General features: G+C 48.4%; 1 protein-coding gene across 1 annotated transcript in view; it reads left to right on the plus strand.

Moving 5' to 3' along the window:
* Positions 1–16650, plus strand: part of LOC144509107 (somatostatin receptor type 5-like) — a 17225-nt gene extending 575 nt beyond the window's left edge. Inside the window, exon 2 of the mRNA XM_078237466.1 lies at positions 15342–16650. Within this exon, the coding sequence (XP_078093592.1) occupies positions 15342–16567 (1226 nt within the window). The 3' untranslated portion in view covers positions 16568–16650. The remainder of the gene's footprint in view (positions 1–15341) is intronic.
* Positions 16651–17108: the final 458 nt, after the last annotated feature.

Here is a 17108-nt window from a genome sequence, read left to right on the forward strand (position 1 = left end):
CGGCGTTGGACTGGGGTTAAAGACAGTAAGAGTGTTAGCAACACCAGGTTAAAGTCCAACAGGTTTATTTGGTAGCAAATGCCATTGGCTTTCGGAGCCCTGCTCCTTCGTCAGATGGAGTGGATATCCATCGTCAGGCGAAGGAGCAGGGCTCCGAAAGCTAATGGCATTTGCTACCAAATAAACCTTTTGGACTTTAATCTGGTGTTGCTAAAACTCTTACTGTGTCATAGAGGTTAAACACAACCCTGTTGGACTTTAGCCTGGTGTTGTTAGACCTCTCACCTAGTTTACCCCAGTCCAACGCCGGCATCTCCACATCATAGAGGTTTACAACATGGAAACAGGCCCTTTGGCCCAACGTGTCCACGTCACCCTTTTTTAAAAAACCCCTAAGCTAATCCCAATTGCCTGCTTTTGGCCCATATCCCTCTATACCCATCTTACCCATGTAACTATCTAAATGCTTTTTAAAAGATAAAATTGTACTCGCCTCTACTACTACCTCTGGTAGCTTGTTCCAGACACTCACCAGCCTCTGTGTGAAAGAATTGCCCCTCTGGACACTTTTGTATCTCTCCCCTCTCACCTTAAACCTATGCCCTCTAGTTTTAGACTCCCCTACCTTTGGGAAAAGATATTGACTAGATGATCTGTGCCCCTCATTATTTTATAGACCTTTATAAGATCACCCCTCAGACTCCTACGCTCCAAAGAAAAAAGTCCCAGTCTATCCAGCCTCTCCTTATAACTCAAACCATCAAGTCCCAGTAGCATCCTAGTAAATCTTTTCTGCGCTCTTTCTAGTTTAATAATATCCTTTCTATAATAGGGTGACCAGAATTGCACACAGTATTCTAAGTGTGGCCTTACCAATGTCTTGTACAACTTTAACAAGACTTCCCAACTCCATGTTCTGACTGATGAAACCAAGCATGCCATCACAAAGGAGAAAGTGCTAGAGAAACTAAAAGGTCTGAAAATTGATAAATCTCTGGGCCCAGATGGGCTACATCCTAGAGTTCTAAAGGAGATAGCTGAAGAAATAGTGGAGGCGTTAGTTATGATCTTTCAAAAGTCACTGGAGTCAGGGAAAGTCCCAGAGGATTGGAAAATCGCTGTTGTAACCCCACTGTTCAAGAAGGGAACAAGAAAAAAGATGGAAAATTATAGGCCAATTAGCCTAACCTCAGTTGTTGGCAAAATTCTAGAATCCATCGTTAAGGATGAGATTTCTAAATTCTTGGAAGTGCAGGGTCGGATTAGGACAAGTCAGCATGGATTTAGTAAGGGGAGGTCGTGCCTGACAAACCTGTTAGAGTTCTTTGAAGAGATAACAAATAGGTTGGACCAAGGAGAGCCAATGGATGTTATCTATCTTGACTTCCAAAAGGCCTTTGACAAGGTGCCTCACGGGAGACTGCTGAGTAAAATAAGGGCCCATGGTATTCGAGGCAAGGTACTAACATGGATTGACGATTGGCTGTCAGACAGAAGGCAGAGAGTTGGGATAAAAGGTTCTTTCTCAGAATGGCAACCGGTGACAAGTGGTGTCCCGCAGGGTTCAGTGTTGGGGCCACAGCTGTTCTCTTTATATATTAACGATCTAGATGACGGGACTGGGGGCATTCTGGCCAAGTTTGCCGATGATACAAAGATAGGTGGAGGGGCAGGTAGTATTGAGGAGGTGGGGAGGCTGCAGAAAGATTTAGACAGTTTAGGAGAGTGGTCCAAGAAGTGGCTGATGAAATTCAACGTGGGTAAGTGCGAGGTGTTGCACTTTGGAAAAAAGAATAGAGGCATGGACTATTTTCTAAACGGTGACAAAATTCATAATGCTAAAGTGCAAAGGGACTTGGGAGTCCTAGTCCAGGATTCTCTAAAGGTAAACTTGCAGGTTGAGTCCGTAATTAAGAAAGCAAATGTAATGTTGTCATTTATCTCAAGAGGCTTGGAATACAAAAGCAGGGATGTACTTCTGAGGCTTTATAAAGCACTGGTTAGGCCCCATTTGGAATACTGTGAGCAATTTTGGGCCCCACACCTCAGGAAGGACATACTGGCACTGGAGCGGGTCCAGCGGAGATTCACACGGATGATCCCAGGAATGGTAGGCCTGACATACGATGAACGTCTGAGGATCGTGGGATTATATTCATTGGAGTTTAGGAGGTTGAGGGGAGATCTAATAGAAACTTACAAGATAATGAGCGGCTTAGATAGGATGGACGTAGGGAAGTTGTTTCCATTAGCAGGGGAGACTAGGACGCGGGGGCACAGCCTTAGAATAAAAGGGAGTCACTTTAGAACAGAGATGAGGAGAAATTTCTTCAGCCAGAGAGTGGTAGGTCTGTGGAATTCATTGCCACAGAGGGCTGTGGAGGCCGAGACGTTGAGCGTCTTCAAGACAGAAATTGATAAATTCTTGATTTCTCGAGGAATTAAGGGCTATGGGGAGAGAGCGGGTAAATGGAGTTGAAATCAACCATGATTGAATGGTGGAGTGGACTCGATGGGCCGAATGGCCTTACTTCCGCTCCTATGTCTTATGGTCTTATGGAATGCCTTCTTCACCACTCTGTCCACCTGTGACTCCACTTTCAAGGAGCTATGAACATGTACCCCTAGATCTCTTTGTTCTGTAACTCTCCTACCATTAACTGAGTAAATCCTGCCCTGGTTCAATCTACCAAAATGCATCACCTCGCATTTGTCTAAATTAAACTCCATCTGCCCTTTGTCAGCCCACTGGCCCAATTGATCAAGATCCCGTTGCAATTGAGATAACTTCCTTCACTGTCCACTATGCCACCAATCTTGGTGTTATCTGCAAACTTACTAACCATGCCCCCTATATTCTCATCCAAATCATTAATATAAATGACAAATAACAGTGGACCCAGCACTGATCCCTGAGGCACACCGCTGATCACAGGCCTCCAGTTTGAAAAACAACTCTCTACAACCACCCTCTGGCTTCTGTCAAGAAGCCAATTTTGTATCTATTTAGAAACCTCACCCTGGATCCCGTAAGATTTAACTTTATGCAACAACCTACCATGCGGTACCTTATCAAAGGCCTTACGGGCCTTGTCAAAGAATCCCTACAGTGCAGAAGGAGGCCGTTTGGCCCATCAAGTCTTTACCGGCAACAATCCCACCCAGGCCCTATCCCCGTAACCCCGTGTATCTATTCCTCACGCACTCACTGCTAGTTTCCCTGACACTAAGGGGCAATTTAGCACGGCCAATCAACCTAACCCGCATCTTTGGAGTGTGGGAGGAAACCGGAGCACCCGGAGGAAACCCACGCAGACACGGGGAGAACGTGCAGACTCCACATAGACAGTGACCCAATCCGGGAATTGAACCCGGGTTCCTGACGCTGTGAGGCAGCAGTGTGCCACCATGCTGCCCCGTTCTCATACTCCACCCCCCTACACCCCAACAGTGTATAAGGAGGCCATTCAGTCCATTAATTCTGCACCAACTCTCCGACAGAGCATTCCACCCAGGCCCTATCACCGTAACCGCACATCTTTACCCTGCTAATCCACCAACGCCTCTACTTTCTCAGAAGACTAAGGAAATTTGGTATATCAGCTACGACTCTCACCAACTTTTACAGATGCACCACAGAAAGCATTCTTTCTGGTTGTATCAAAGCTCGGGTATGGCTCCTGCTCTGCCCAAGACCACAAGGAACTACGAAAGGTCGTGAATGTAGCCCAATCCATCACGCAAACCAGCCTCCCATCCATTGACTCTGTCTACACTTCCCACTGCCTCGGGAAAAGCAGCCACATAATAAAGGACCCCACGCACCCCGGACATTCTCTCTCCCACCTTCTTCCATCGGAAAAAAGATACAAAAGTCTGAGGTCACGTACCAACTGACTCAAGAACAGCTTCTTCCCTGCTGCTGTCAGAGTTTTGAATGGACCTACATTGCATTAAGTTGATCTTTCTCTACACCCTAGCTGTGACTGTAACACTACATTCTGCGCTCTCTCATTTCCTTCTCAATGAACGGTATGCTTTGTCTGTATAGTGCACAAGAAACAATACTTTTCACTGTATAGTAATACATGTGACAATAATAAATCAAATCAAAAAATCCGCCTAAGCCACACATCTTTGGACACTAAGGGACAATTTAGCATGGCCAATCCATCTAACCCGCACATCTTTGAACACTAAGGGGCAATTTAGCATGGCCAATCCACCTAACCTACACATCTTTGGACACCAAGGGGCAATTTATCATGGCCAATCCATCTAACCCGCGCATCTTTGAACACTAAGGGGCAATTTAGCATGGCCAATCCACCTAACCTACACATCTTTGGACACCAAGGGGCAATTTAGCATGGCCAATCCACCTAACCTGCACATCTTTAGATACCAAGGGTTTTTTTAGCCCTTAGCCATTTAGCCATTGACAATGGCGGGTCTGGAGGATCCAGCCACGTTGCATCGCCTCTTGCTAGAGAGAAAAAGGCCAGAGAATCTTGCCCTACATCTTTAGTCTGTGTAGGAACTCCACCATTTTGTAATTTCTGGCAGCCATTTTACAACAACCTATTATTTAAACAGCACCGTTAACATAATAAAAAGTCCCGAGGTGCTTCACCGGAGGATTATAAACAAAACACAACACGCTGAAGTTACAACAGATCCGCCATGATCCTATTGAATGGCGGAACAAGCTCGATGGGCTGAGTGGCCTACTCCAGAAGGATGTTGATGCATTGGAAAGGGTGCAGAAGAGATTTACCAGGATGTTGCCTGGTTTGGAGGATATGGACTATGAAGAAAGGTTGAACAAACTTGGTTTATTTTGATCGGAGGTTGAGGGAGGACCTGATAGACGTTAGCATGGCCACAGTGGTTAGCACTGCTGCCTCGCCGCTCCGGGTTCAATTCCCGGTTCGGTTCCCACCATTGGTAGAGCTAACAGAGTCCAAGCCCTGGAATCCTCTCCCTAACTCTCTGTCCCCTTTAAGAAATGCCTTAAAACGTGACTCCTTGACTATAAGCTGTTGGCCATCTGACCTAATATCTCCTTAAGTGGCTCATGTAGGAATTAGGAGCAAGGAAAAAGAACAGTACAGGAACAGGCCCTTCGGCCCACCAAGTCTGTGCTGACACAGATGCCTCTCCAATCTAATATTTTCTTGCCTCAATGTGGTCCATATCCCTCTATTCCCGGCCTATTCATGTCTCTATCCAGATGCCTCTTGAACATGTCTATAGAATCTGCTTCCACCACCTCTTCCGGCAGCGCGTTCCAGGCATTCACCACCCTCTGTGTGAAAAACTTGCCCCTTACATCTCTTTTAAACTTTCCCCCTCTCACTTTCAACTTATGCCCCCGGGTAATGGACCCTTGGACCCTGGGAAAAAGACTCTGACTATCCATTCTATCCAAGCCTGTCATAATCTTGTAAACCTCAGAGAAACCATGGAAACCCTATAGTGCAGAAGGAGACCATTCGGCCCATCAAGTCTACACCGCCTTTCTCAGATAGAACATCTTACCCAGATCCTACCCCCATAACCCCACGTATTTACCCAGCTACTCCCTCTAACCTGCACATCTTTGGACACTAAAGGTGTTGGTTGTTGGATGTTGAAGGTAATGGATTTGATTTGATTTATTATTGTCACATGTATTGGGATACAGTGAAAAGTGTTGTTTCTTGCTCGCTATACAGACAAAATATACAGTTCATAGAATACATAGGGGAGAAGGAAAGGAGAGGGTGCAGAATGTAGTGTTACAGTCATAGCTAGGGTGTAGAGAAAGATTAGCTTAATATAAGGTAGGTCCATTGAAAAGTCTGATGGCAGCAGGGAAGAAGCTGTTCTTGAGTCAGCTGGTACGTGACCTAGAATCATAGAATTCTACAGTGCTGGAGGAGGCCATTCGGCCCATTGAGTCTGCATTGACCACAATACCATCCAGTCCCTATTCGCATAACCCCATGCATTTACCCTAGCTAGTCCCCCTGACACTAAGGGGCAATTTGGCATGGCCAATCCACCTAACCTACCCATCTTTGGACTGTGGGAGGAAACCGCAGCACCCGGAGGAAATCCATGCGGATACAGGGAGAACGTGCAGACTCCACACAGACAATGACCCGAGGCTGGGAATCGAACCCGGGTCCCTGGTACTGTGAGGCAGCAGTGCTAACCCACTGTGCCACATTTGTTTTGGGGGGTACAGCGATAAGTATTGTTTCTTGAGTGCTATAGCGACTGTTCTTGAGTCGGTTGGTACGTGACCTCAGACTTTTGTACCTTTTTCCCGACGGAAGAAGGTGGCAGAGAGTTGGCGGGATTTTGCGGCCTTGCTCAGACGAGATCGTAAAATGCCGCCTGAGAGCAATGTTTTGGGAACCTCGCGCGGCCCCATTCCGGGGCAGGAGAGGTGGTAGAGTTTCAGCGGGTATACCCGGGGTATGTGCAGCTCTTGATCATGCTGGCTGCTTTCCCCGAGGCAGCGGGAAGTGTGGACGGATGTGGTGTCGATCGAGCCTTGTCCGAGCTTCTTCAGTCAGAGAGTCATAGAGGTTTACAGCATGGAAATAGGCCCTTTGGCCCAACTTGTCCATGCCACTCTTTTTTTTTAAACCCCTAAGCTAGTCCCAATTGCCTGCATTTGGCCCATATCCCTCTATACCCATCTTACCCATGTAACTGTCTAAATGCTTTGTAAAAGACAAAATTGTACCCGCCTCTACTACTACCTCTGGCAGCTCGTTCCAGACACTCACCACCCTCTGTGTGAAAAAATTGCCCCTCTGGACACTTTTGTATCTCTCCCCTCTCACCTTAAACCTATGCCCCCTAGTTTTAGACTCCCCTACCTTTGGGAAAAAATATTGACTATCTAGCTGATCTGTGCCCCTTATTATTTTATAGGCCTCCATAAGATCATCCCTCAGCCTCCTACGCTCCAGAGAAAAAAGTCCCAGTCGATCCAGCCTCTCCTTATAACTCAATCCATCAAGTCCCGGTAGCATCCCAGTAAATGGGGCGGCACGGTAGCACAGTGGTTAGCACTGCTGCTTCACACTCCAGGGACCCGGGTTCGATTCCCGGCTTGGGTCACTGTCTGTGTGGAGTTTGCACATTCTCCTCGTGTCTGCGTGGGTTTCCTCCGGGTACTCCGGATTCCTCCCACAGTCCAAAGATGTGCGGGTTAGGTTGATTGGCCATGCTAAAAATTGCCCCTTAGTGTCCTGAGATGCGTAGGTTAGAGGGATTAGCGGGTGGATATGGGGATAGGGCCTGGGTGGGATTGTGGTCGGTGCAGACTCGATGGGCCGAGTGGCCTCTTTCTGTACTGTAGGGTTTCTATGAAATCGTTTCTGCACTCTTTCTAGTTTAATGATATCCCAGTAACTGTACGCAGTATTCCAAGTTGAGTGTTGTTGGAGCCGCATCTATCCAGGCAAGTGGATCTGTTGGCAGGTACTCGAAGTAGTCACGCAGTCGCTAGGCAGCAAAGTGGGACAATTAGTGAGTTCGCGGCGCAAAAGGCTCCTCCCGATGTTGTTTCCACACACTATCTCGACAGCTGCCACAATATCGTTATTAACCAGGTGGCAGGCAGACACGAGAGAGGAAGCAGAGAGTTTTGTATCGGATAACAGCACAAGGGAGGCTTAGGACTGAGGCAGTAAATATCTTAAGAGTGACATTTACCTGGAGTAGGATTGGATTGATGGCATGGATTCCTGATCATCTTAATGGGCCCCCTCTCTAATTTATGACTCCAGGATCCAATTGCTCATTATTTGCGTTTGTATTAGTTAAGTACCCTCTTCCGACAATCTTGGCCACACTCCATAGCAACCAGGCGTATCTCAACCTTGAACTGGCTACCAAATGCGTTGGCTTCCTCTCACTCCCAAACAGGAAGCTTTGATTTGTGTAATGTGTAAATAGTTATCGGCCGTGCAGACTCTAATCTTCCGCACACGCAGCATCATAACCTGGGGAACGGAGAAATCTACCCGAGACAGCGGTGTCCTGGTATTGATCTGGTTTGATTTATTATTATCACATCTGATTGGGATACGGTGGAAGTATTGGCTGGAGTTCTCTGGCCATTCCCCAGTCCCGTCCCAGTGCACCCCCTCCCTCGCACGTGGGTTTCCTGCCAGCGTGGGGTGGTATCAATGGAAATTCCCATTGGCAGCGGCGGGGATTTTCCAATCCCGCCGCGAGCAAACAACACGCCACCTCCCACCAGCGGGAAGCACGTAGCTGGGAGATTGGAGAATCTCGCCCATTGTTTCTTGCGCGCTGTACCGTCAAAACATACCGTTCATAGAGTACATATTTGATTTGATTTATTATTGTCACATGTATTGGGATGCAGTGAAAAGTATTGTTTCTTGCGCGCTGTACAGACAAAGCATACCGTTCATAGGGTACATAGGGGAGAAGGAAAGGAGAGGGCGGCACGGTGGCACAGTGGTTAGCACGGCTGCCTCACAGCGCCAGGGACCCGGGTTCAATTCTGGCCTCGGGCCACTGTCTATGTGGAGTTTGCACATTCTCACCGTGTCTGCATGGGTTTCTTCCGGGTGCTCCGGTTTCCTCCCACACTCCAAAGATGTGCAGGTTAGGTGGATTGGCCATGCTAAATTGTACCTTAGTGTCTAAAGATATGCATGTTTGGTGGATTGGCCATGCTAAATTGTACCTTAGTGTCCAAAGATATGTAGGTTTGGTGGATTGGCCATGCTAAATTGTACCTTAGTATCCAAAGATATGCAGGTTTGGTGGATTGGCCATGCTAAATTGATCCTTACTGTCAGGGGACTAGCAGGGTAAATATGTGGGATTACGGGAATAGGACCTCGGTGGAATTGTGGTCGGTGCAGACTCAATGGGCTGAATGGCCTCCTTCTGCACTGTAGGGATTCTCTGATTCTATGAGAGGGTGCAGAATGTAGTGTTACAGTCACAGCTAGGGTGTAGAGAAAGATCAGCTTAATATAAGGTCGGTCCATTCAAAAGTCTGACGGCAGCAGGGAAGAAGCTGTTCTTGAGTCGGTTGGTACGTGACCTCAGACTTTTGTACCTTTTTCCCGACGGAAGAAGGTGGAAGAGAGAATGTCTGGGGTGTGTGGGGTCCTTGATTATGCTGGCTGCTTTTCCCGAGGCAGCGGGAAGTGTAGACAGAGTCAATGGATGGGAGGCTGGTTTGCGTGATGGATTGGGCTACGTTCACGACCCTTTGTCTATTTTCATGCGGTATTGGTCAGAGCAGGAGCCATACCAAGCTGTGATACAACCAGAAAGGATGCTTTCTATGGTGTATCTGTAAACGTTGGTGAGAGCCGTAGCGGACATGCCGAATTTCCTTAGCCTCCTGAGAAAGCAGAGGCGTTGGTGGGGCTTTCAGTCCAGAGGCCCAGGGTGATGTTCTTGGAAATCTAGGTTCGAATCTTCGCCACAACAGCTGGTGGAATTTAAAACCAATTAGCATATCAAGAAAAAAGGGGTGGAATTAAAAACAAGGTAACAGTGTCCAAATCACTATCATCGGCTGTTGTAAAAGCCTATCATGTTCACTAACGCTGCTGTCGGGGAGGAAATCTGCCATCCTTAACCTGTCTGGCCTACATAGCCTCAGGATACAGGGTAGGCCATTTAGGACTGAGATGAGGAGAAATATCTTCACTCAGAGGGTGGTGAACCTGTGGAATTCTCTACCCCACAAGGCTGTGGAGGACACATCGCTGAACATTTTTAAGGAAATAGAGAGACTTCTAGACTATAAAAGTCTCGAGAGGTATGGGGAGAGGACGGGAGTGTGATGTTGAGATAGAAAATCAGCCATGGTCACATTGAATGATAGAGCAGGCTCGAAGGGCCGAATGGCCTACTCCTGCCCCTATTTTCTATGTTTCTACATGGGGCTCCAGAGCCACAGCAATGTGATTGACTCTGAACTGCCCTCTGAAACGGCCAAGCGAGCCACTCAGTCCAAGGGGCAACTGGGGATGGGCAACAAATGCTGGCCTTGCCAGCGACACCCACATCGCACGCAGGAATAAAGGTAAGAAAAAAGAAGCCAACCAAGCTGGTTATTAATTGGGAAGGGTTGAATGGGTGAGGCACCATCCGAGAACAGAATCCCCACAGTGCAGGGGGAGGCCATTCAGCCCATCGAGTCTGCATTGACTCTCTGACTTGAGTGCCTTACCTTGGCCCTCTTCCCCACCCTTTTCCCTGCAACCACACACATTTACTATGGCCAATCCATCTAACCTACACATCCAGGGACATTAAGGGGCAATTTAGAATGGCCAATCTGCCTAACCCGCATATGTTTGGACTGTGGGAGGAAACTGGAGCACTCGGAGGAAACCCACGCAGACATGGGGAGAATGTGCAGACTCCGCACAGACAGTGACCCAATCCAGGAATCGTACCAGGATCCCTGGCACTGTGAGGCAACAGTGCTAACCACTGTGCCACTGTGCCACCCAGAGGTGCTGCCTTCTGGATGAGATGTCAAACCCGAGGCTCCGAACTGCCTGCTCAGATGGCTGGAAGATCCCACAGCATTATTTCAATAGGGAACAGAGGAGGTATCCCCGATACCCTGCCCAATGTTCAATTTGTCCCATAGCGAACATCCCTAAAGTAGATTATCTGGCCCTGAACACATTGCTGCTTCTGGGATATTGCTTAAATTGGAACTATAGAGATAGGCTAGCAGTTAAGAATTATATCTTGTCATGTTTAGGTATTTTCAATTGATAAAAGTTATTCTCATTCTTTTTGTTATAGTTAAACTATATCGTTAAATGAAATTTGATTCAATAAAAGCTTCTGAGTGGATCAATAGAATCATACCTGGAGCGAAACACCAAAATGCAAAATAGTTGGGGTCTAGTTGAACTTCATAAAATATGTTGGAATTTCTGACCTGGTCCCTAATGGATTGCTCTCTAATACAGCACTTTCCTCGAAGTCACAGATATAACTTGTTAATCAGGACACGGAACAAGGAGAGGCGATGGCCTAGTGGTATTATCGCTAGACTATTAATCCAGAATCTCAGCGAATGATCTGGGGACCTGGGTTCGAATCCCACCACGGCAGATGCTGGAATTTGAATTCAATAAAAAAAATATCTGGAATTAAGAATCTACTGATGGCCATGAAACCATTCTTGATTGTTGGAAAAATGTCCCTTAAGGGAAGGAAATCTGCTGTCCTTACCCGGTCTGGCCTACATGTGACTCCAGAGCCACAGCAATGTGGTTGAATCTCAACTGCCCTCTGAACAAGGGCAACTAGGGATGGGCAATAATGATAGCCAGCGATGCCCATGTCCCATGAATGAATATAAAAAAACATTGTTTGATACCCAAATTGCCTACATATTGGTTCATTACTAAACCGTCAGCCAGATCTTGGTCCGTCATCTCCTCCTGACTTACCGTCTGTCCTTCCACCTTGCAGGCGACCTCTGCTGATCTCAAATCCTTTGGGTGTGTAAAGCACTCTCCGAGTATTGGCATTTAACTAGCATTTGGTTTTACTAAACCCATCCGTTAAATTGCTCCCAGTGCACCTGACGGACATGTACCCATTCATTCCCAACCTCAGATAATGGAGCTCCGAAATATTCTTGCTCAACGTAATCCATGATGGCACGGTGGCACACTGGTTAGCACTGCTGCCTCACAGCGCCAGGGACCCGGGTTCAATTCGGGTCACTGTCTGTGTGGAGTTTGCACATTCTCCCTGTGTCTGCGGGGGTTTACTCCGGGTGCTCTGGTTTCCTCCCACAGTCCAAAAGACGTGCTGGTTAGGTTAGGTGGATTGGCCATGTTAAATTGCCCCTCAGTGTCCAAAGATGTGCTGGTTAGGTGGAATGGACATGCTAAATTGCTCCTTAGAGTCCAAGGATGTGCAGGTTAGGTGGAATGGACATGCTAAATTGCCCCTTAGAGTCCAAAGATGTATGGATTAGGTCAATTGGCCATGCTAAATTGACCCCTAGTGTCCAAGGATGTGTAGGTTAGGTGGATTGGCCATGTTAAGCTGCCCTTTAGTGTCCAAAGATGTGCAGGTTAGGTTGATTGGCCATGCTAAATTGGCCCTAATTGTCCACAGATGTGTGGGTTAGGGGGATTGGCCATGCTAAATTGCCCCTTAATGTCCAAAGATGTGCAGGTTAGGTTGATTGGCCATGCTAAATTGGCCCTAATTGTCCACAGATGTGTGGGTTAGGGGGATTGGCCATGCTAAATTGCCCCTTAGTGTCCAAAGATGTGCAAGTTAGGTGGATTGGCCATGCTAAATTGTCCCTTAGTGTCCAAAGATGTGCAAGTTAGGTGGATTGGCCATGCTAAATTGCCCTTTAGTATCCAAGGATGTGCAGGTTAGGTGGATTTGCCATGCTAATTTGCCCCTTAGTGTCCAAAGATGTATGGATTAGGTCAATTGGCCATGCTAAATTGACCCCTAGTGTCCAAAGATGTGCAGGTTAGGGGGATTGGCCGTGCTAAATTGCCTCTTAGTGTCCAAAGATATGCAGGTTAGATGGATTGGCCATGCTAAATTGCCCCTTAGTGTCAGGGGGATTAGCAGGGTAAGTATGTGGGGTTACAGGGATAGGACCATAGGAATTGGTGTGATTGTGTTCGGTGCAGACTCGATGGGCCGAATGGCCTCCTCCTGCACTGTCGGGATTCTATGAATCTGTGAACTTACCTTGAACTATCATCCATTTAAAATTGTGCAGCAAATCAGAATTTGATTCTCCTTCAGATTCAATGCTGGAATATAATTGAACTGAGAACACAGAATAATCTGATTTTAGTCATCGTGTCTTATCTGGCTGAATTGTCACGTAGACCTTCAGACAATGAATTAGTTTGGCGTGCACTGACTCACTGCCTGGGTACACTGGGAGCAGCTTTGCACCGGAATCTCATTCGATCGATGTTTTTGCTACGAGAAACTTTTTTTACTCTAAAATATACAGCACGGTGGCACAGTGGTTTGAACTGCTGCCACACAGTGCCAGGGACCCGGGTTCAATTCCCAGTCTCAGGTCACTGTCCGTGCGGAGTCTGCGCGTTCTCCCTGTGTTTGTGTGGGTTTCCTCCGGGTGCTCCGGTTTCCTCCCACAGTCCGAAAGACGTGCTGGTTAGGGTGCATTGGCCATGCTAAATTCTCCCTCAGTGTTCCCGAACAGGCGCCGGAGTGTGGCAACTAGGGGATTTTCACAGCAACTTCACTGCAGTGTTAATGTAAGCCTACTTGTGACACTAATAAAATAAACTTTAAACTTTGTCATTAAAATTGGTGAAAGTACATTACAGAACATGGGGTGGCACAGTGGTTAGCGCTGCTGCCTCTCAGCTCCAAGGAACCGGGTTCGATTCCTGGCTTGGGGTCACTGTCTGTGTGGAGTCTGCACGTTCTCCCCGTGTCTGCGTGGGTTTCCTCCGGGTGCTCCGGTTTCCTCCCACAGTCCAAAGATGTGCGGGTTAGGTGGATCGGCCGTGCTAAATTGCCCCTTAGTGTTCCGGGATGTGTAGGTTAGAGGGATTAGCGGGGTAAATACGTGTGGTTACGGAGATAGGTGGGATTGTTGTTGATGCAGACTCGATGAGCCAAATGGCCTTCTGCACTGTAGGGATTCTATGATTCTATATGACTTCTAACCCACCCAATGGAAAATTAAAGAAAATGCCATAAATAATCTTTTCTCCTCCCTTGAGTTGCCTCAACACTATTTCAATTCTCTTAATATTCAGCATGTTCATCCCACTTCACACGGACCATCTGTGGAGGGCTTCTACACCATTCCCAGACCCTCGGTGTACTCTGGCCAAAAGAGCTTTGACTGTGACCTTTCAGGGACTGTTAACCTCTTTCCTGTCAATGTCCTAAACCCTGGATTAAAGCAAATCAATGCAGACGCCGGAAATCTGAAATAAAAACAGAAAATGCTGGATAGACGCAGCAGGTCTGGCAGCGTCCGCGCAGAGAGCAACACAGTTAATGCTGCACTTATCCAGGCAAGTGGTGTGTACTCCATCCTGACTTGTGCCCTGTCGATGGTGGACAGGCTTTGGGGAGTCGGGAGGAGAGTTACTCGTCACAGGGTTCCCAACCCCTGACCTGCTCTGGTAGCCTCACAACACCAGGTAAAAGTCCAACAGGTTTATTTGGTAGCAAAATCCACTAGCTTTCGGAGCGCTGCTCCTTCGTCAAGTAAGTGGGAGTTCTGTTCACAAACAGGGCATATAAAGACACAAACTCAATTTACAAAATTGCTGTTTGTTACGGTTTGTGTCTTTATATGCCCTGTTTGTGAACAGAATTCCCACTTACCTGACGAAGGAGCAGCGCTCCGAAAGCGAGTGGATTTTGCTACCAAATAAACCTGTTGGACTTTAACCTGGTGTTGTGAGACTTCTTACTGTGTTTACCCCAGTCCAACGCCGGCGTCTCCACATCATGCTCTGGTAGCCACAGTATTTATATGGCTGGGTCCCAGGTTCAGTTTCTGGTCAATGATAACCCCCAGGATGTCGATATTGGTGGACTCAGTGATGGTGATGCCATTGAATGTCGAGGGGTGATGATTAGATTCTCTCTTGTTGGTGATGGTCACTGCCTGGCACTTGTGTGGCGCGAATGTTACTTGCCACTTGTCAGCCCAAGCCTGGATATTGTCCAGGTCTGGCTGCATTTGGACTTGGACTGCTTCAGTACCTGAGGAGTTGCAAATAGTGCTGAACATTGTGCAATCACCACATCAGCGGCACGGTGGCACAGTGGTTAGTGCTGCTGCCTCACAGCGCCAGAGACTTGGGTTCGATTCCCAACTTGGGTCACTGTGTGTGCGGAGTCTCCCCGTGTCTGCGTGGGTTTCCTCCGGGTTGCTCCGGTTTCCTCCCACAGTCCAAAAGACGTGCTAATTAGGTGCATTGGCCGTGCTAAATTCTCCCTCAGTGTACCCGAACAGGCGCCGGAGTGTGGCGACTCGGAGATTTTCACAGTAACTTCATTGCAGTGTTAATGTGAGCCTACTAATAAATAAAACTTTAACCTTAATCCTCTGCTAATATGAATTTGTAAGAAGTCTCACAACACCAGGTTGAAGTCCAACAGGTTTATTTGGTAGCACGAGCTTTCGGAGCGTTGCCCTTTTCATCAGGTGAGTGAGCGCTCTGAAAGCTACCACATAAACCTGTTGGACTTTAAGCTGGTGTTGTGCGCCTACTTACTGTGCCCAATGCCGACATCGCCACAATATGAATTTGGTTTGGTTTTTTTCTCAGGAAACCATCGCAGTTGGAGGCAACACGTCCTGGGAGCCATGGAGAAACCCTTGTCCTATCTTGCGACACCTTCGGCAAGTCCCGGGTTTTACAGCGTTCCGACGTTTTCCATCGAAAACGCGTCCAGCAACAGCACCTTGGAGCCGCCCAGCCCTGCCGGGGGCGGCGCCATACTGATCCCAGCCATATATTTTACCGTGTGCATCATCGGGCTCAGTGGCAACACTCTGGTCATCCACGTCATCCTTCACTACGCCAAGATGGAGTCCGTCACCAACCTGTACATCCTGAACCTGGCCATCGCGGACGAGCTCTTCATGCTGGGGCTGCCCTTCCTGGCCATTCAGAACGCCCTGTCCTACTGGCCCTTCGGCTCGCTGATGTGCCGGTTGGTGATGACCGTGGACGGGATCAACCAGTTCACCAGCATCTTCTGCCTCACCGTGATGAGCATCGACCGGTACCTCGCGGTGGTCCACCCAGTGAAATCCATCCGGTGGCGCAAGCCCCACGTGGCCAAGGTCATCAACGCCATGGTGTGGGCCATCTCCTTCGTGGTGGTCCTTCCCGTTGTCATCTTCTCGGACGTGAAGGCTGGCATGCATACCTGCAACATCAATTGGCCGGAACCCATCATCATCTGGTCGACCGCCTTCATCATTTACACGGCCACCCTGGGCTTCTTTGGCCCCCTGCTGGTCATCTGCCTCTGCTACCTCCTCATCGTCATCAAGGTCAAATCCTCGGGCAAGAAGGTGAGGGCCACTTCCACCAAGAGGAAGAAGTCGGAGCGCCGGGTGACCTGGATGGTGGTCATCGTGGTGGCGGTCTTCGTCTTCTGCTGGCTGCCCTTCTACGTGATGAACATTGTCAACCTGGTGTCCACCATGCCCTCGGAGCCCGCACTGGTGGGCCTCTACTTCTTCGTGGTGGTGCTGTCCTACGCCAACAGTTGCGCCAACCCCATCATCTACGGCTTCCTGTCAGACAACTTCAAGCAGGGCTTTCGCAAGATCCTGTGCCGGGCCACCAGGAAGGTGGACGACAAGAACCCTGCCAGCCGAGCGACGGGCAGCACCTACTTGGAGATGCGGCACATCAACAACATTACCCAGAATGCCCAGGTGCAGGACAACCTGCTGGGTGACAGCTCAGAGCAAAAGATACCCAATGAAATCTTACCAAACTCAGCCAAAAATGGGGCACTGGAGATCAGCGACTTGTAAACCCCATTGTGAAATATTGTGACCGCCCACCTTGCTTTTCTGTAATTGGATAAATCTGAACTTATTAAACCCTCTAGCCCAATTACTCCGATGGGAACTTTACTGTCAGATATTGAGTTCACAGGATTTATTGGGAGAGCTCCCTTTGTTCGTACTCTGGCCCGTGCCTCCTTCCAAGGTGGTGACATTTGGCCTCAGTGCCCCTAGTTTGGGAGGGAGGGCAAGGCCAATCAGGTTTCCCCGTCACAAGACACGGGGGCGTGAAGAGGCTGGACGGCAGGGTGGCGGGGCAGTTGTTAACCCAATCCCCGAGAAAGATCCCAGCAAGGGTCCCCTTGCTTTGGGGAGGGGGGGGTGGGTCAGTCCTACAGTCACGGGCCCTTCGGTCAAAGTCAAGGGGCGTCGTTGGTGTGGATGTTGTGGGGGGGCGTCCAAGTCTTCAGGAGGGATAGGGGAGGAGGCGGAGGGAGGGGAGAGGGAGCCAAGGGGATAATTGGAAGCACGTTAAGACATTGGACATTGCGAGTATGATTAGGTGAGG

This window comes from Mustelus asterias, chromosome 21 (assembly GCF_964213995.1).
Source record: "Mustelus asterias chromosome 21, sMusAst1.hap1.1, whole genome shotgun sequence".
Taxonomy (NCBI): domain Eukaryota; kingdom Metazoa; phylum Chordata; class Chondrichthyes; order Carcharhiniformes; family Triakidae; genus Mustelus; species Mustelus asterias.